We start from the raw sequence: 20,313 nt of genomic DNA, 5'->3' as shown, positions 1-20,313 counted from the left end.
AGATCCTCTGACACAAGAAATGATAAGACAAGATTTGTACCTATTGCTGTCCATGGTGTCTAAAACAATTTGCATTTACGTAGCATCTTCAATATAGTAAAGCATCTTACTTGTGGTTAAGATGCTTGAATCACAAAGAAACGGTAGGACAAATGACTAAAAGATTTGTCAAAGCTGAAGGCACAGCTGTGGATGATGGAGCAATTGAAAATCAAGGATGTGCAAGGTATCAGAACGAGGGAATCACAGAAATCCATAGGTTTGAGGACTGGTGGAAGTTCCACAGACAAGAAGAAGAAAGACCAAGAGTTTTATGCTAATGTGACATCCTTTACAAATCTTCCTCATATCTGGTCAGCACCAAGATAGTTCATCGCAACTGAGGCAGGGGTTGGTGCGTTACAATCGGGCTCAGTGCCTTTGGGTTAGGGAACAGAGTCAACTAGGATTCCGTAATAAGACCACAAGATGTAGGAGCAGAAGTAGGCCATTCGGCCCCTCGGGTCTGCTCAGCCATTCAATTAGATCATGACGGATCTGATATCATAATCCTCAGGGGCTGGTTTAGCACAGGGCTAAAGAGCTGGCTTTTAAAGCAGACCAAGGCAGGCCAGCAGCACGGTTCAATTCCCATACCAGCCTCCCTGAACAGGCGCCGGAATGTGGCGACTAGGGGCTTTTCACAGTAACTTGATTTGAAGCCTACTTGTGACAATAAGCGATTTTCATTTCATTTCATTTTCATTTCATTTCCACTTTTCCACCTTGTCCTCATAACCCTTGTTTCAGTACTGATTAAAGATCTGTTTATCTCAGCCTTGAACTAATGACCCAGCCTCTGCGGTAAATAATTCTCGACCCTGTGAGAGAAGTCGTCCTCAGTTCTGACTTAAATGGGTGACCCCTTAAGCAATTCCCACTCATTCCTGCCGGACAGAACTGGGCTCATCCACTTTGAATCGAAATAAGTCAGTGGCTGATCAACAATGCCATTTTTATGTCTGGATGTCAAGTCGATAATCTACCCCAACATCTTCAGACGAGGGAAACAAAGTGTAAGGGGAAGAGAAACAGGAACTTGATCCAAGCAATATGGATTCTAGGTAATTCCCTGACTTTTCAGCTGCTGCCTTAATACTGCTTCTTCGCTACCCAAATCCTCACAACTCATTTGACCTGAACATCCAACCTGCTATTCAACTTCCATTCAAGTTTAACCTCATACCTATCCATCATGAAGATTGGTTAATTCTACTTCCACAATATCATCCCGCTCCATCCCTACCTCAGCCGTGGAAACATTTTTGATTAGATTTCTCCAATGCAGACCTTGCAGACCCCTCACACAAACTCTAAATGATCCTAAATTCATCTTTCTAAAAAATGTTTTAAGATTAATTGAGTACCCAATTATTTTTTTTTTCCAATTAAGGGGCAATTTAGCGTGACCAATCTACCTAACCTGCACATCTTTGGGTTGTGGGGGTGAGAACCACGCCGACACAGGGAGGGAGAACATGCAAACTCCACACGGACAGTGACCCGGGATCAAACCCAGGTCTTCAGCGCTGTGAGGCAGCAGTGCTAACCACTACATCATGGTGCTGCCCATCCTAAACTCACCTAACCATATCCTGTGCCAGACCAAGTTCTATTTGCCCTTCACCCATTCTCGCTAATATCTACTAGCTCCCTGTTGCCTAAAGCAATGAATTTAAAATGCTCAAATCCCTCCATGTCCTTGCCCTACCAAACTTCACAGCTTCCTCCAGCCCAATAGCCCCTGGGTTCTTCCAATGTCAAGATTTTGAGAACTTCCTATCCCTTTAATTCCCCTACTGCAGGCAGAACCTTGTGCCACTTAGCACTTCCTCAAATCTCTCTCGGTACTCTTAAAAACTCAGCTTTTCCACCATGCCCCCTCTGCTAACTCTCCCACCATGGTTCTGTATCCATTTGATGACCTCCTTTCATCTATTTTATTTTCTCCCTCGCCACAAAAGAATTTGGAATATTTTTTACACTGAAGGTACATGAAAGCAAGTTGTCATAGTTGTATTTTGCACGGCATTGCTGCTCATGCAACTCTTCGTATATTGCAACTCTTCGTATATTGCAACTCTTCGTATATTGCAACTCTTCGTATATTGCAACTCTTCGTATATTGCAACTCTTCGTATATTGCAACTCTTCGTATATTGCAACTCTTCGTATATTGCAACTCTTCGTATATTGCAACTCTTCGTATATTGCAACTCTTCGTATATTGCAACTCTTCGTATATTGCAACTCTTCGTATATTGCAACTCTTCGTATATTGCAACTCTTCGTATATTGCAACTCTTCGTATATTGCAACTCTTCGTATATTGCAACTCTTCGTATATTGCAACTCTTCGTATATTGCAACTCTTCGTATATTGCAACTCTTCGTATATTGCAACTCTTCGTATATTGCAACTCTTCGTATATTGCAACTCTTCGTATATTGCAACTCTTCGTATATTGCAACTCTTCGTATATTGCAACTCTTCGTATATTGCAACTCTTCGTATATTGCAACTCTTCGTATATTGCAACTCTTCGTATATTGCAACTCTTCGTATATTGCAACTCTTCGTATATTGCAACTCTTCGTATATTGCAACTCTTCGTATATTGCAACTCTTCGTATATTGCAACTCTTCGTATATTGCAACTCTTCGTATATTGCAACTCTTCGTATATTGCAACTCTTCGTATATTGCAACTCTTCGTATATTGCAACTCTTCGTATATTGCAACTCTTCGTATATTGCAACTCTTCGTATATTGCAACTCTTCGTATATTGCAACTCTTCGTATATTGCAACTCTTCGTATATTGCAACTCTTCGTATATTGCAACTCTTCGTATATTGCAACTCTTCGTATATTGCAACTCTTCGTATATTGCAACTCTTCGTATATTGCAACTCTTCGTATATTGCAACTCTTCGTATATTGCAACTCTTCGTATATTGCAACTCTTCGTATATTGCAACTCTTCGTATATTGCAACTCTTCGTATATTGCAACTCTTCGTATATTGCAACTCTTCGTATATTGCAACTCTTCGTATATTGCAACTCTTCGTATATTGCAACTCTTCGTATATTGCAACTCTTCGTATATTGCAACTCTTCGTATATTGCAACTCTTCGTATATTGCAACTCTTCGTATATTGCAACTCTTCGTATATTGCAACTCTTCGTATATTGCAACTCTTCGTATATTGCAACTCTTCGTGGCGCGCACGCACGCACGCACGCACACACGCACACACGCACACACGCACACACGCACACACGCACACACGCACACACGCACACACGCACACACGCACACACGCACACACGCACACACGCACACACGCACACACGCACACACGCACACACGCACACACGCACACACACACACAATTAAGGGGCAATTTAGCATGGTCAATTCACCTACCCTGCGCATCTTTGGGTTGTGGGGGTGAGACCCAAGAGAGACACAGGGGGAAATGAGAAAACTCCACACAGACAGTAAACCGGGCTGGGATGAAACCCAGGTCCTTGGCGTGGTGAGGCAGCAGTGCTAACCACTGTGCCACCCTATGCAACTCTTAGCAAATGGGTTGTTACAGACTCTCCGTTAAAAAGGAGGTAATAAAGTGAAAAAAATCAGTCAGTCCTGGTGAGCCAACCAGTTCTTCCCCTTCGTTAAAGAATGCCTAAAAGCCATCAGATCAAAAACAATATGTCTGTTGGAAGACCCAGAGACGCGAGCCAATTGCCTGCTAAGGTACATCTAGATTCAGGCCTGCTTAGCTAGGCTGCTAGAGTTGAAATGAAAATCGCTTGTCACAAGTAGGCTTCAAATGAAGTTACTGTGAAAAGCCCCTAGTCACCACATTCCGGCACCTGTTCGGGGAGGCTGGTACGGGAATTGAACCGTGCTGCTGGCCTGCCATGGTCTGCTTTCAAAGCCAGCGATTTAGCCCTGTGCTAAACAGCCCCTATTAATATTCTTTTAGAAAATATTGTTTTTCTGCTAGAATTAATGTGTGTCTTAATGAAGAAAATCTTTCGGGCTGTTTGTTTTATTGCTGTACTGCCACCCAACCACAACCTGTTAGGATGTGGTGTAACGTGTTTAGTTCCTCACATGGCAAGTTTCAGCCTTTCCTATTATGTAGAAGGCTGAGCACTTCCTCACAGGTTGCGAGGCAAAAAAATATAGACAGAAAGGAGGGAAAAGCAGAGCACCATATAGTGGTAATGGGTTGAATTTTTAAAATATGAATTCCCTGACTCTTTCTAGGCCTTTGCCAGCCTTGCCTCCCCTTCTTTCTTGTGAAAATGGTGCTTCCTCCTCAGAGGCTCTCCCCACATGCCCAACATTGTCTTTGGTTCTGTGCCTATGTGGACTTAAGGGCAGCACAGTAGCTCAATGGTTAGCACTGTTGCTTCACAGCGCCAGGGTCCCAGGTTTGATTCCTGCTTGGGTCACTGTCCGTGCGGACTCTGCCCGCTCTTCCTGTGTCTGCCTGGGTTTCCTCGGGTGCTCCAGTTTCCTTCCACAAGTCCTGAAAGATGTGCTTGTTTGGTGAATTGGACATTCCGAATTCTTCTTCTTTGTACCCGAACAGGTGCCAGAATGTGGCAACTGGGGGATTTTCATAGTAACTTCATTGCAGTGTTACTTGTGACAATAATTTTTTTTAAGTTAAAAAAATAAATAAATTTAGAGTACCCAATTCATTTTTTCCAATTAAGGGGCAATTTAGCGTGGCCAATCCATCTAGCCTGCACATCTTAGGGTTGTGGGGGCGAAACCCACGCAAACACGGGGAGAATGTGCAAACCCCACACAGTGACCCAGAGCCGGGATCGAACCTGGGACCTCGGCGCTGTGAGGCTGCAGGGCTAACCCACTGCGCCTCCGCGCTGCCCTCTCTTGTGACAATAATAAAGATTATTTGTAAGCATTCCTGACCTGTCCATCCCTTGGCATTCTCCTTGTCGACAGAGGCACTGTTTCGAAGCAGCATGTTGACACACTCCAAGTGTCCAAGTGACACAGCGAGATGCAATGGCGTCCGACCCCGTGGATCAACTGCTTCAATATCATGCTGTGAGGACAAAAAGATAGTTCGATATCGTGAGGATTTTGAAAATAGCTCAGTGTGCATCACATTGTGGCACTGATCCACGGACCAGGAAAGGTTCAAGTTCAGTCCGTGGTCTGTGTCGAGTTAGCAGGCCTACGAGTCCTGCTAACGATGTTGTTTGAGGATTTTTTAGTGTTTTGTGAATATTCATCACCACAAACCTGGATTGATTCCTCATTCCTCCAATTATCGAAAGGACAATAAAAATGAGCAAGAAATGAGGAATTGGGTGGGAAACAAAATAATCATGCAAATGCGGATAGATTTATGTGGATTTACATTTTACCCTCAAGTGTTGACTGTTTTTTTAAAAAAAAAGGGAACTATACATCGCTTACATATTTTTCCTCATTTAGGCAGAGGAAAAGCCAACCTAAAAGTTGTTCTGATTCAGACCACATCACGATAAAATAACTTCTGATGTTGGAGAAATAGGGATAATATACATGGATGAACCAGTTACATACATAATTTATTAAAATGATAAATGACATTGGCAGAGTTTGCCCTCTGTTTCAATAATAAAAACTAGTGACCCATTCCTCATAGTATCACAGAATTGTTACAGTGCAGAAGGAGGCCATTTGGCCCATCATATCTGCACCGGCCCTCCAAATGACCATCATGACTTAGTCCAAGTCCCCTGTCTTTTCCCTCGTTACCCCTGCACATTGATCATTTGAATAGAAACATCTAATGCCCTCTTAGATGCCTCGATTAAATCAGCCTCCGCTTTACTTCCAAGCAATGCATTTCAGACTTAAGCCATTTGTGTGAAAATGTTTTTTCTCACATCACATAAGCTTATTTTGCAAATCACTTTATCTGTGCCCTCGCGTTCTTGATCCTTTTACGACCAAGAACAGTTTCTCCCTATCTACTCTGTCCATTACGAAGTCTTACAACACCAGGTTAAAGTCCAACAGGTTTGTTTCGATGTCACTAGCTTTCGGAGCGCTGCTCCTTCCTCAGGTGAATGAAGAGGTCTGTTCCAGAAACACATATATAGACAAATTCAAAGATGCCACACAATGCTAGGAATGCGAGCATTAGCCGGTGATTAAATCTTTACAGATCCAGAGGTGGGGTAACCCCAGGTTAAAGAGGTGTGAATTGTATCAAGCCAGGACAGTTGGTAGGATTTCGCAGGCCAGATGGTGGGGATGAATGTAATGCGACATGAATCCCAGGTCCCGGTTGAGGCCGCACTCATGTGTGCGGAACTTGGCTATAAGTTTCTGCTCGGCGATTCTGCGTTGTCGCGGGTCCTGAAGGCCGCCTTGGAGAACGCTTACCCGGAGATCAGAGGCTGAATGCCCTTGACTGCCATGACTGTCCATGATTTTGAACAGATTTGATAAATAAATAAAGTGGAGGGGAATTTATGGCCTTTGGAGCAGTCCTTTTTTTCCATTTCACTCTGCCGGCCATATGTAAAAGGTATGTAGAAGAGCTAGTAAATAAAGATTTCCTTAGGGACAAGATTCCTCCCTCAGACTTTTGCCTGATCTTTTGTGATAGGGAACTGTTATTTTAAATCAACACTAGAATGTGCATTGGTCTCAAATTTCTACAATCCATCCCCAATCTTCCAACCAGACATTCAAAGGAACCAATACAGCTTTAACTGTTTAACTTGAGGAAAGAGCAGTTCCTCTAACCTTACCTCAAGATGTGTTTCAAAAAAAAAAGTTATGTTGGCCACAAAACCTCCAGCCAAGTAGCCTTTTAAATGAACTACCCATCTCCCTCTGGGCAAACTGAACACGCCCTTACTGCAATAACTTAACTGAACGGAAAGGGGACCCGTTTATTTACGAAATGGATATTTTCAGCAGAGAAAATTCGATCTTTAAGACGGTCCTCGCCTCCAAGTAATAATTTCGTTTGTACGCAGGCTCACAGGAAGCTGTTGGGAGGATTTTCCAACAGTTACTGCGAAGTTGAAATCCTTTCCAATTGTGATCACACCGTGCCCACTGATATCGGTGGCATCTACCTACCCACCTGTTTCAGTTCTTTCTCAGCTTCTCTGTACCGATTGTGCCAGACCAACTGGTGAAGGTGGTACCTGCTGCTCATGTCCTCCAATGAACACATCCTTGTCCTTCAGCTTCACCGGCCCCCCATCCCCTCAAAGCGAGTCAGCGACGACGGGAGGGAGGGGGGAAAGAGAGAAACCAAAACAAAACTTCCCGACAACCAATATTAAAAAAAAAGTTTACAGGAAGAGAGACACCCAAAAGGAAATGCAATGAGCCCGATCTGGAGGTGAAGGCACGCCGCCGGCACTTTAAACAAGTGCCGGCCACTCCGCCCTTCCTTCCCGTACTGTTCGTGGCGGAAAAGCCCCAATTACTGCTCGCCCGAGGCGACGCTGAAACTTTGTTTCATTTTCCTGTGCTGGGTAACCATTTGGGGAGCAGCAGCCTCCCCCCCCTCCCCCACTGCACTGTGGTTCGCTCCAAACTCAAATCGCATGTGTTGCCGGCAGGTAAACACTGCTGATAGCCATCCTCTCCGCAACCAGGAAAAGGAGACGCGTGCACGGTCCGTTCACTTAATATTGCATTTAACAAAATATGATTACCATCTGGAGGTCAGGAGTTACCTAAGAAATACTTTCTCCTCAGGAAACACATTTAATCATTTCAGAGCCCCCCCCCCCACGCTTTGGGTTGGATTCGTCGGCCGGCGCATGCGCTGCCGCGGGAGGCCCTCCAAGATCCCAGGATGCCATTCGGCGTCTCCCAGCGGCTCGAGCCCGAGGGGGAGTCTGACAGGAACTGCCGCCCAGCGCAAACTTGGTGCCGATGGCAGCCGACCGTCAGGATTAAAACCGCGCGACGCTGATTAAACTTCAGCCTTTTAACATTTTTTTTTGTACTGCGGACAAATTAAAATTATAGATCCATACCGGAAGATAGGATTGATCAACTGCCTCTGCCCATGTCGAAAAGGTTGAGGAGTAACGACATCTGCGCCGACTGCAGCGTCTCCGGTAAGTCCGGCGCTGGCTGCCGCCGGGTGGGAGAGACCGAGGAAGGGCCCTTTTAAATAAAACTGAGCCTTATTATGCCGAGAACCGGGGGCTGGGAGAGGAAATGAAGGCGAGCACCACACACACACACACTCAGAGGAAGTGAGAGAGCCTAAAGATGCATGAAAGCTATACAGCCCATCCAGGATACAGTCAGGAAACATGTCCAGCGTCGGTTCGTGTTCCATTTCCCCCTCGTCGCCCTCTCCCCTCGGGCTTCAGCTGCTGGCTGCTTTTTTTTTTCTTCCCTATCAAATGCAAGGGTTGTCAAGGTGGGTGTCTCTGACTGTAGGTGCGTGCTCTGAACAGCCGCTTGGACATGCTGCACTTGAGATCCTTCTATGGTATTGACTGACTTGTGTCGCTCACAGCTGCACATTAATAAAATGCACTTTCTGTAAGTGCTTTCCTTCATGTATCGGGTGGCTTTGGAAGTTAAGGGTTTCATGCAAGTGTATCAGTATTTACAGGGTTCCCATGTAAAATAAGTACTGTGGAGTAGACTCGACGGGCGGATTGGCCCACTTTTGTCCCTATGTCTTGTGGTCTAAATGTATACTGCCTTTATGCAAAGAGTAATACACTTTTATATTAATTACAAGTGCAAAATGATGTAGATTACATCACTTGCGAATTAAATTATGATGTACTTCTGTTTTCTCTTCAAAGCAATGACAATTTGTTAAATTTTCTTGATATCTTAATTGCTAATTAATATTTTTGTCAAGTCTTTAAAATCGAAGATATAAAAGCAAAATGCTGAAAAAACTCAGCTGGTCTGGCAGCATCTGTGGAGAGAGAAACAGAGCTAATGTTTTGACTCGACTTGAGTCATATGGACTTAAAACATTAATGTTTCCCTCTCTGTAGATGCTGAGCTTTTCCAGCATTTTATGTTTATATTTAAGATTTCCAGCATTTGCATTATTTTGCTTTTATTTAAAATCACAAATTGTTCAACGAAGTAAGTTGCAGTGTAACTTTTATCTTTCAACTTGTCAGCCAGTAGCCTAATAGCTACAATAACAGAACTGAGTAATGAGGCAGTTTAATCAATTTATGAAGTTACATAATATAAGTTGACATTTGTGTTTGTTACATTTTTTATCTCCTCCACTCCTACTTTTCCATTGTTGCTATATTATCAGACTTCTTGAGCGACAGTGATGAAATTTTCTCCAGCATAGAGAAAACTGAAGTGATTTTCTTTGGTACCTGTTACAAATTCTGTTCCCTTACTACTGACAGCATCCCTTTCCCTGGAAACAGCCTGAATCTGAACCAGACTATTCATGATCTTGGTGTCATATTTGACTCCAAATTAAGTTTCTAACCACATTTGTTGCACCCTTGCTAAGACTGCCTATCCAACTCTGTAACATCACAAACCTCTGCCCTGCCTGTGCTCATCTGCTGCTAAACCATCAAGCATGCCTTTGTTACCACAAGACTTGACTATTTCAGTGAACCCCCAGTCGGCCTTCTACGTTCTATCCTCGCTAAGAGATCATCTACAACTCTGCTGTTCTTAATCATGTTCTTATTCGTCTGTCACTTCTGTGCTTGTTGACCATCATTGGCTCTCAATCGAGCAACATTCAATTTTAATTATTTCATCCTTGTTTTCAAATCTCTTGCCCCACCCTATCATTGTAATCTCCTCCAGCCCCACAACTCTGGTATCTGCACCCATTAATGTCTGGCCTTTTAAGCATTCCAATTTTAATTGCTCCACTATTGATGTCTGTGACTTCAGCTGCCTTGGAACCGAAGCTTTGGAATTCCTTCCTTAAACCTCTCTACCTCCCCTTCCTCTTTTAAGGCACTCCTCAAAACCTACTACCTATTTGACCAAACTACTGACCACCTGTCCTAATATCTCCTTGTGTTGTTCGGTATCAAACTTTATTTTTGTAATGCTACTGTGAAGCACCTTGGGGCCTTTCATTACTTTGAAATGTTTCTTTAAGTACCAGTAATTGTTCTATAATTGCTATTTCAAATCGCAAGATTAAAAGAGATTGAACGAGGGTGGCACAGTGATTAGCACTGCTATCTCACAGAGAGCCGGTTCTCTCCGTGTCTGCGTGGGTTTCCTTCCACAGTCCAGATTCGGTGGATTGGCCATGCTAAATTTCTCCTTAGTGTGCAGGTTTGGTTACAAGGTTATGGATATGAGGGAGTGGACATAGGTATGGTGCTCTTTTGGAGGGTCGGTGCAGACTCGATGGGCCGAATGGCCTCCTGCACTGTACAGATACTATTCTGAAAAATAAATTAAAAAGAAACAGAAGTTAAAGGAGAAAGATGGGTTAATATTGAGTGAGATCCTTCATCACTGTGTTGTATTTTAAATGAAGTACTTCTATTTTGTTTAATAATTAGAAACTGTTCATGTGGCTACATCAATTCTACATTTATGAAACTTGGAATCTATTTTTGTAATGTACCACTGCTGGTTGCTGTGTATTTTTAATAGTCCAGTAATATTTGAATGTGGTTGTCATCAGTGCCGAAGCCTTTTGATCAAATGATTTTTAAGACTTCTGGTGTTGATGAATGTGGGTAACTGTCATATGATTGGGAGATAAAATCAGTTCTTGGGCAGCCTAAAAGGTTTGCAGCATTCGGTTTGCAGTACTGCTGTTGGGAAAGGGCATGAACTAGAACCATAGCATTGAACCATAGAATTCCTACAGAAGGAGGCCATTCGATCCATCAAGTCTTCATCGACCTACTGAAAGATCACCTTACTTAAACTGACCCACCCGCCCTATCCCCGTAATCCCACCTGCACATCTTTGGACACTAAGGGGCAATTTAGCATGGCCAATCCACCTAACCTGTGCATCTTTGGACTGTTGTTAACTTTTGCCTTAGTTTAATTGCTCTGTTCTATCACCTTTGCTCTTGAGTCGCCAGGTATCTTCCTGATACCGCCACGTGGTTCAAGTCCGAGTAATGATCAATAACCCCATACACCGCTTAGTAAGAGTTAAATCAAAGCACATTTGTTATTTACAGTAATCAATACTCATGCATAAATTCTACGTCTAGGCTACTTCCTACAACTAACAGGCCAATACTTAACTTGGAAATGGCCCACCAGGTCAGGGAAACGAATGGCCTTTCGTTCGGGTTCTGAGCCTGCGGGATTTGAAGCTGGTACAGATTGATAGCTAGGAGCGCCTATCTCGTTGCGAGCATTGAAGTAAGACTTACTGGATGTTTCGCGATGGCTGGACCGGTCACTGTCAAGGGTTGGTCTGTGTTGCTGAGTGACCCGGTCAGAAGAAGAAGCAGCAGGGTGCGGAAGGGTAGTAAAAGGGTCCATTTGAACTTGGACTCTATTCTTATAGTCCCCAGGGGCTTCCCGCCTTTCGGGGCCGACCCTGTACCTGGTTCCAAGTGATTGGACTTTGTCCCAATCACTTGGTTCGATATTCTCCAATGCTGGAGCGATTCCTTGATCGATGGGCAGTCTTGAGGTGGTCGTTCACCTCCCTTTGTGTAGGCTTCTGCTGGTGCAGATGAGTCTGGGTTGGCTTTGTGTGTCTAAAATGTTGCACATTGTTCCTGGGGATTGGTCATTACTATGCAGATGGCTGGTGTTTTGTTGTGCTGATAGTTACTGGTATCGATCTTGTCTGGCCTTCCCAGAGGTGAATACACAGTCTACCTGCAGCTGCTCGTTTTAGTCCTGTTGGCTGATTTTTCCCATCAGCCTTTGCCGTTCGCCATTTTAAATCGGGGTTAGCCATTCTAAATCGGGGGTTAGCCATTTTAACTGGCGACAGAACTGTGGGAGGAAACGGGAGACCGGATCAGAGGAAATCCACGCAGACACGGGGAGGAAGTGCAAACTCCACACCATCACGCAAGGCCGGAATTGAACCTGAATCCCTGGTGCTGAGGTAGCAGTGCTATCCATCGTGCCAAACTAAGTGTTTACTTCCCAGGTGAAGGTTGAATATATCTGCCAGCTTGGAGTTAACTACCAACAGATAAAATGGCGAACTGAATATTCCAATATTTCTATTTGCCTTTGCTGTATGTATCTGTTAAGATATATTCAGTTGGCAAGTTTTACCTTGAGGATAAGAAAGTCTTGAAAGAAAGAATTGTATTTGTATAGTGTTTTTCACGACCAGCTGTTTCAAAGTGCTTTACATAAAAGGAACCGTGTAGTCACTGTTGTAATATAGGAAATGTGGTAGCCATTTTGCTCTTTCAAAGCACTTCTTAAATTTCTTCAAGGCACATCACTCAGGATGTTGAGTAACTCCGAGGGAAACTTGCAGGTGTTGCTGTTCCCATGTCCTGTTCGGTAATGGCAAAACACTATTGTTTTTCTGGTAGGTACAATTAGACAGTGTGCTACATGGCCACATATACAAATTAAGTACCGTTTTTGAGCATTATCTACATCGCTACAAGCACAAAACATATCTGGTGTTCTTGCACTACTTTGAACTGAAACAAAAAGCAATTTACATCAGTAAGTTCACTTCAAAAAGGGTATAGACAGACTCATGGCGTGTATTAGCTTGCAACTGTTGATGAGATTTCGGATGAAATCTTTCCTTTATTAGAATTTAGTTTCTGCAAAACTCATGCACTGCCAAAAGGATAGCAGAAACCATTGTTGATTTTTGTCAGACAGTGAAGTCATTGACAGAAGTTGAGGATGATGTAATCCTCTGCAACATGTCTGTATGAGCAATCGCTGTTCTGTCTAGAGAAGTTTAAAGAGGTGACTAAAGGTACTTTTTCATGATCATGGCTTATTGTCTCCGAGGCTCCACTTGCTTAAGTAGAGTTGCCTCTTAGCCAGGATTCCTGGCAGAAATGCGTCCATGTGGGCACCTGGCTATCTTGTCAATTAGTCCCTTGAGCAAGGGATTATTAAAAATAGATATAAAGATTTTTACAGATAAGGCTTTAAGTTATTATTTAGTTACCTGCTCTCCACCTTCCTTTAGTCCTAATACAAGGTTAGAGTATAAACATGGAAGGAGATCGAGGCTCATCTGGTAGGCTGGAAATGGTAAGCTTGCAAAATTGAAAATAACTTTGTCCCGCTTTTAAGACATTGCTGAACATACAACGTTTATGGCATATTTCAGGCCCTGGCTTGGGGATCTGGAATTTTGCTTCATTTCAAATCCATTACTAATTTAGAAACTGGCGAGACTACCAAACCCTTTTTCAAATCTGTCCAATAAATGGATATGTTTGTGTATGAATGAAATTGATTTCCTTTGTTTCCCATCCCTGTTCATTTCCATGCTCCTCAAATGGGCTGGAACTCAGTTCTGTGAACCACCAGTGGTGTTCCAGGACCTCAATAAAGTGATCTGTGGAATTAGCCCCCTCCCCATGAAGAGCTCTGGCTGGTCTGATACCCCGAAGACCACCACCAGTGGACACGGATCCACCATCACTCCAATGACCCTAGACATTGCCTCGAAGAAAGACGGCCGGTACCCAACAAGTCTGGGGCACACCCAGAACATGTGGGTGTGGTTGGCCGGCCTCCCTGGCACCAATCACATTTGTCCTCCACCTCAGAAGAACCCACTCATTCCTGTTCTTCTTAGGTGAGTCCTGTGTACCACCTTTAGTTGCGTTAGGCTAAGTTGTGCGCATGTGGAGGTGACGTTTGCCCTGTGCAGACTTCAATCCAGAGTCCTCTCCCATCTCCCTGCCTAGTTCTTCCTCCCACTTTTTCTTTGACTCGTTATGGGACTAGCATACGTCTTCTTTTTTTTTAATTAAATATTTTATTGAAAATTTTTGGTCAACCAACACAGTACATTGTGCATCCTTTACACAATATTATAACAACACAAATAACAATGACCTATTTTATAAACAAAAAATGAATAAATAATAAATAACAAAAATGAAAACTAGCCCTAATTGGCAACTGCCTTGTCACAAGTAGCACTCTCCAAAAATATAATTTAACAGTCCAATATATAATTATCTGTAGCAACGACCTATACATACTATACAGTATATATTAACAACCCTGAGAGTCCTCCTGGTTCTCTCCCCCCCCCCCCCCCTTGATCCTGGGCTGCTGCTGCTGCCTTCTTTTTCCCATTCCGTCTATCTTTCTGCGAGGTATTCGACGAACGGTTGCCACCGCCTGGTGAACCCTTGAGCCGACCCCCTTAGGACGAACTTAATCCGCTCTAGCTTTATAAACCCCACCATGTCATTTATCCAGGTCTCCACCCCCGGGGGCTTGGCTTCTTTCCACATTAGCAATATCCTGCGCCGGGCTACTAGGGACGCAAAGGCCAAAACATCGGCCTCTCTCGCCTCCTGCACTCCCGGCTCTTGTGCAACCCCAAATATAGCTAACCCCCAGCTTGGTTCGACCCGGACTCCTACTACTTTTGAAAGCACCTTTGTCACCCCCATCCAAAACCCCTGTAGTGCCGGGTATGACCAAAACATATGGGTATGATTCGCTGGGCTTCTCGAGCACCTCGCACACCTATCCTCCACCCCAAAAAATTTACTGAGCCGTGCTCCAGTCATATGTGCCCTGTGTAATACCTTAAACTGAAATCAGGCTTAGCCTGGCACACGAGGACGACGAGTTTACCCTGCTTAGGGCATCTGCCCACAGCCCCTCCTCGATCTCCTCCCCCAGCTCTTCTTCCCATTTCCCTTTTAGTTCATCTACCATAGTCTCCCCTTCGTCCCTCATTTCCCTATATATATCTGACACCTTACCATCCCCCACCCATGTCTTTGAGATCACTCTGTCCTGCACCTCTTGTGTCGGGAGCTGCGGGAATTCCCTCACCTGTTGCCTCGCAAAAGCCCTCAGTTGCATATACCTGAATGCATTCCCTTGGGGCAACCCATATTTCTCGGTCAGCGCTCCCAGACTCGCGAACTTCCCATCCACAAACAGATCTTTCAGTTGCATTATTCCTGCTCTTTGCCACATTCCATATCCCCCATCCATTCCCCCCGGGGCAAACCTATGGTTGTTTCTTATCGGGGACCCCCCCAAAGCTCCAGTCTTTCCCCTATGCCGTCTCCACTGTCCCCAAATCTTCAGTGTAGCCACCACAACCGGGCTTGTGGTGTAGTTCCTCGGTGAGAACGGCAATGGGGCTGTCACCATAGCCTGTAGGCTAGTCCCCCTACAGGACGCCCTCTCTAATCTCTTCCACGCCGCTCCCTCCTCCTCTCCCATCCACTTACTCACCATTGAAATATTAGCGGCCCAATAATACTCACTTAGGCTCGGTAGTGCCAGCCCCCCCCCTATCCCTGCTACGCTGTAAGAATCCCTTCCTCACTCTCGGGGTCTTCCCGGCCCACACAAAACCCATGATGCTCTTTTCAATCCTTTTAAAAAAAAAAAAAGCCTTCGTGATCACCACCGGGAGGCACTGAAACACAAAGAGGAATCTCGGGAGGACCACCATGTTAACCGCCTGCACCCTCCCTGCCATTGACAGGGATACCATATCCCATCTCTTGAAATCCTCCTCCATCTGTTCCACCAACCGCGTTAAATTTAACCTATGCAATGTGCCCCAATTCTTAGCTATCTGGATCCCCAGGTAACAAAAGTCCCTTGTTACCTTCCTCAACGGTAGGTCCTCTATTTCTCTACTCTGCTCCCCTGGATGCACCACAAACAACTCACTTTTCCCCATGTTCAATTTATACCCTGAAAAATCCCCAAACTCCCCAAGTACCCGCATTATTTCTGGCATCCCCTCCGCCGGGTCAGCCACGTATAGTAGCAAATCGTCCGCATACAAAGATACCCGGTGCTCTTCTCCTCCCCTAAGTACTCCCCTCCACTTCTTGGAACCCCTCAACGCTATCGCCAGGGGCTCAATCGCCAGTGCAAACAATAATGGGGACAGAGGGCATCCCTGCCTTGTCCCTCTATGGAGCCGAAAATATGCAGATTCCCGTCCATTCGTGACCACGCTCGCCACTGGGGCCCTATACAACAGCTGCACCCATCTAACATACCCCTCTCCAAAACCAAATCTCCTCAACACCTCCCACAAATAATCCCACTCCACTCTATCAAATGCTTTCTCGGCATCCATCGCCACTACTATCTCCGTTTCTCCCTCTGGTGGGGCATCATCATTACCCCTAACAACCTCCGTATATTCGTGTTCAGCCGTCTCCCCTTCACAAACCCAGTTTGGTCCTCGTGGACCACCCCCGGGACACATTCCTCTATTCTCATTGCCATTACCTTGGCCAGGACCTTGGCATCTACATTTAGGAGGGAAATAGGTCTATAGGACCCGCATTGCAGCGGGTCCTTTTCCTTCTTTAAGAGAAGCGATATCGTTGCTTCAGACATAGTCGGGGGCAGTTGTCCCCTTTCCTTTGCCTCATTAAAGGTCCTCGTCAGTACCGGGGCGAGCAAGTCCACATATTTTCTATAGAATTCGACTGGGAATCCATCCGGTCCCGGGGCCTTTCCCGCCTGCATGCTCCTAATTCCTTTCACCACTTCTTCTACCTCGATCTGTGCTCCCAGTCCCACCCTTTCCTGCTCTTCCACCTTGGGAAATTCCAGCCGATCCAAGAAGCCCATCATTCTCTCCCTCCCATCCGGGGGTTGAGCTTCATATAATTTTTTATAAAATGTCTTGAACACTCCATTCACTCTCTCCGCTCCCCGCTCCATCTCTCCTTCCTCATCCCTCACTCCCCCTATTTCCCTCGCTGCTCCCCTTTTCCTCAATTGGTGTGCCAGCAACCTGCTCGCCTTCTCCCCATATTCGTACTGTACACCCTGTGCCTTCCTCCATTGTGCCTCTGCAGTGCCTGTAGTCAGCAAGTCAAATTCTACATGTAGCCTTTGCCTTTCCCTGTACAGTCCCTCCTCCGGTGCTTCCGCATATTGTCTGTCCACCCTCAAAAGTTCTTGCAGCAACCGCTCCCGTTCCTTACTCTCCTGCTTCCCTTTATGTGCCCTTATTGATATCAGCTCCCCTCTAACCACCGCCTTCAACGCCTCCCAGACCACTCCCACCTGGACCTCCCCATTATCATTGAGTTCCAAGTACTCTTCAATGCACCCCCTCACCCTTAGACACACCTCCTCATCTGCCATTAGTCCCATGTCCATTCTCCAGGGTGGGCGCCCTCCTGTTTCCTCCCCTATCTCCAAGTCCACCCAGTGTGGAGCGTGATCCGAAATGGCTATAGCCGTATACTCCGTTCCCCTCACCTTCGGGATCAATGCCCTACCCAGCACAATTAAGATTAAGTGTAGATTAAGGGTGACTACGGTTTAAGCCGGCCAGTGAATGGGAGTGAGGTGGGGGGAGGGGCTGCGGCCATCGGAGCCTGACAGAACGGGGTCCGAGTGGTCTAGCCGGGGTGGAAAGTTGGGGAGAGGGAACCGACGTTAGGGGAGGGAACCGAGATTGGGAGGAGGAGTTTTACAAGAGGCATTGGACGGGAGGAGCTGGAGACTTGGGGGGGGGGGGGGCGGGGGGGTACAACTTTGGGGTATCATGTACGGTACTCTCTTAGAGGCTGGATGGCGTTGGTTGGGGGGGTGGGTTGGGGGGGGTGGAGAGCCGATTAGATTAAGGGTGACTACGGGTAATCCCGGATTCCTTTTTGTCATTTGTTTATGTAAACAGGCGGGTTGAGGTTTGGGGGTTGGTGGGCGGATGGGATCGTTGTTATTATGGGGATTGACATATCTTGTTGATTATTGTTGATGGGTGTAAATGTGGGAGAAAACGTGAAAGAGGAGAATTTTTAAAAAAAAACGACTAGGGGATTGTCACATTAATTTCATTGCAGCGTTAATGTAAGCCTACTTGTGACACTAATAAAAGATTACAATAAATGCTGGCATGCCAGCAGCATCCACATCCTGGAAATAGGTTTCTAAAAAGTGGTGCCATCTTGCAGATGCAATGTTAAAATGAGACCCTTCCCGGAAAGGGATAGGCAATAAATGTTGGCCTAGTCAGCAAAGCACACACCCTGTGAAGGAATAAAAAAATTCCCAAAGCTACCACCACCACTACCACCAATCTAACACAGTAAGAAGTCTCACAACACCAGGTTAAAGTCCAACAGGTTTGTTTCAAACACTAGCTTTCGGAGCACTGCTCCTTCCTCAGGTGAAGGAGCAGTGCTCCGAAAGCTAGTGTTTGAAACAAACCTGTTGGACTTTAACCTGGTGTTGTAAGACTTCTTGCTGTGCTCACCCCAGTCCAACGCCACATCATGACCAGTCTAACAGACTAACTAGTCACTTTTTCGGATGTGGGAACATGCTGTCTGAAAGCTGAATTTCCCTATAGATTGAGAGCGATTACAACAAAGAAACGTACAGCACAGGAACAGGCCCTTCGGCCCTCCAAGCCCATGACGACCATGCTGCCCGACTAAACTACAATCTTCTACACTTCCTGGGTCCGTATCCTTCTATTCCCATCCTATTCATATATTTGTCAAGATGCCCCTTAAATGTCCCTATTGTCCCTGCTTCCACTACCTCCTCCGGTAGTGAGTTCCAGGCACCCACTACCCTCTGCGTAAAAAACTTGCCTCGTACATCTACTCTAAACCTTGCCCCTCTCACCTTAAACCTATGCCCCCTAGTAATTGACCCCTCTACCCTGGGGAAAAGCCTCTGACTATCCACTCTGTCTATGCCCCTCATAATTTTGTATATCTCTATCAGGTCGCCCCTCAACCTCCTTCGTTCCAGTGAGAACAAACCGAGTTTATTCAATCGCTCCTCATAGCTTATGCCCTCCATACCAGGCAACATTCTGGTAAATCTCTTCTGCACCCTCTCTAAAGCCTCCACATCCTTCTGGTAGTGTGGCGACCAGAATTGAACACTATACTCCAAGTGTGGCCTAACTAAGGTTCTATACAGCTGCAACATGACTTGCCAATTCTTATACTCAATGCCCCGGCCAATGAAGGCAAGCATGCCGTATGCCTTCTTGACTACCTTCTCCACCTGTGTTGCCCCTTTCAATGACCTGTGGACCTGTACTCCTAGATCTCTTTGACTTTCAATACTCTTGAGGGTTCTACCATTCACTGTATATTCCCTACCTGCATTAGCCCTTCCAAAATGCATTACCTCACATTTGTCCGGATTAAACTCCATCTGCCATCTCTCCGCCCAAGTCTCCAGACAATCTAAATCCTGCTGTATCCTCAGACAGTCCTCATCGCTATCTGCAATTCCACCAACCTTTGTGTCGTCTGCAAACTTACTAATCAGACCAGTTACATTTTCCTCCAAATCATTTATATATACTACAAAGAGCAAAGGTCCCAGCACTGATCCCTGTGGAACACCACTGGTCACAGCCCTCCAATTAGAAAAGCATCCCTCCATTGCTACCCTCTGCCTTCTATGGCCTAGCCAGTTCTGTATCCACCTTGCCAGTTCACCCCTGATCCCGTGTGACTTCACCTTTTGTACTAGTCTACCATGAGGGACCTTGTCAAAGGCCTTACTGAAGTCCATATAGACAACATCTACTGCCCTACCTGCATCAATCATCTTAGTGACCTCCTCGAAAAACTCTATCAAGTTAGTGAGACACGACCTCCCCTTCACAAAACCGTGCTGCCTCTCACTAATACGTCCATTTGCTTCCAAATGGGAGTAGATCCTGTCTCGAAGAATTCTCTCCAGTAATTTCCCTACCACTGAAGTAAGGCTCACCGGCCTGTAGTTCCCGGGATTATCCTTGCTACCCTTCTTAAACAGAGGAACAACATTGGCTATTCTCCAGTCCTCCGGGACATCCCCTGAAGACAGCGAGGATCCAAAGATTTCTGTCAAGGCCTCCGCAATTTCCTCTCCAGCCTCCTTCAGTATTCTGGGGTAGATCCCATCAGGCCCTGGGGACTTATCTACCTTAATATTTTTTAAGACACCCAACACCTCGTCTTTTTGGATCACAATGTGACCCAGGCTATCTACACCCCCTTCTCCAGACTCAACATCTACCAATTCCTTCTCTTTGGTGAATACTGATGCAAAGTATTCATTTAGTACCTCGCCCATTTCCTCTGGCTCCACACATAGATTC

The 20,313-nt window shown here is 45.4% G+C and overlaps 2 protein-coding genes across 18 annotated transcripts in view; one reads left to right on the top strand and one right to left on the bottom strand.

Moving 5' to 3' along the window:
• ankrd13a (ankyrin repeat domain 13A) overlaps positions 1-7,635 on the bottom strand; it is a 65,596-nt gene extending 57,961 nt beyond the window's left edge. Inside the window, exons 1-2 of the mRNA XM_072481625.1 lie at positions 7,183-7,635; positions 5,001-5,136 (exon numbers count right to left, since the gene is read on the bottom strand). Coding sequence (XP_072337726.1) covers positions 5,001-5,136; positions 7,183-7,275 — 229 coding nt within the window. The 5' untranslated portion in view covers positions 7,276-7,635. The remainder of the gene's footprint in view (positions 1-5,000; positions 5,137-7,182) is intronic.
• Positions 7,636-7,915: 280 nt separating this feature from the next.
• git2a (G protein-coupled receptor kinase interacting ArfGAP 2a) overlaps positions 7,916-20,313 on the top strand; it is a 146,071-nt gene continuing 133,673 nt past the window's right edge. For all 17 annotated transcript variants that reach the window (XM_072481503.1, XM_072480289.1, XM_072480968.1 and 14 more), the window contains exon 1: positions 7,916-8,176. In XM_072481503.1, the coding sequence (XP_072337604.1) occupies positions 8,125-8,176 (52 nt within the window). In that variant the 5' untranslated portion in view covers positions 7,916-8,124. The remainder of the gene's footprint in view (positions 8,177-20,313) is intronic.

The sequence above is a fragment of the Scyliorhinus torazame genome, chromosome 1 (genome assembly GCF_047496885.1).
Source record: "Scyliorhinus torazame isolate Kashiwa2021f chromosome 1, sScyTor2.1, whole genome shotgun sequence".
Taxonomy (NCBI): Eukaryota; Metazoa; Chordata; class Chondrichthyes; order Carcharhiniformes; family Scyliorhinidae; genus Scyliorhinus; species Scyliorhinus torazame.
Note: the sequence above shows the minus strand (reverse complement) of the source record. Positions and strands in the feature narration are given on the sequence as shown.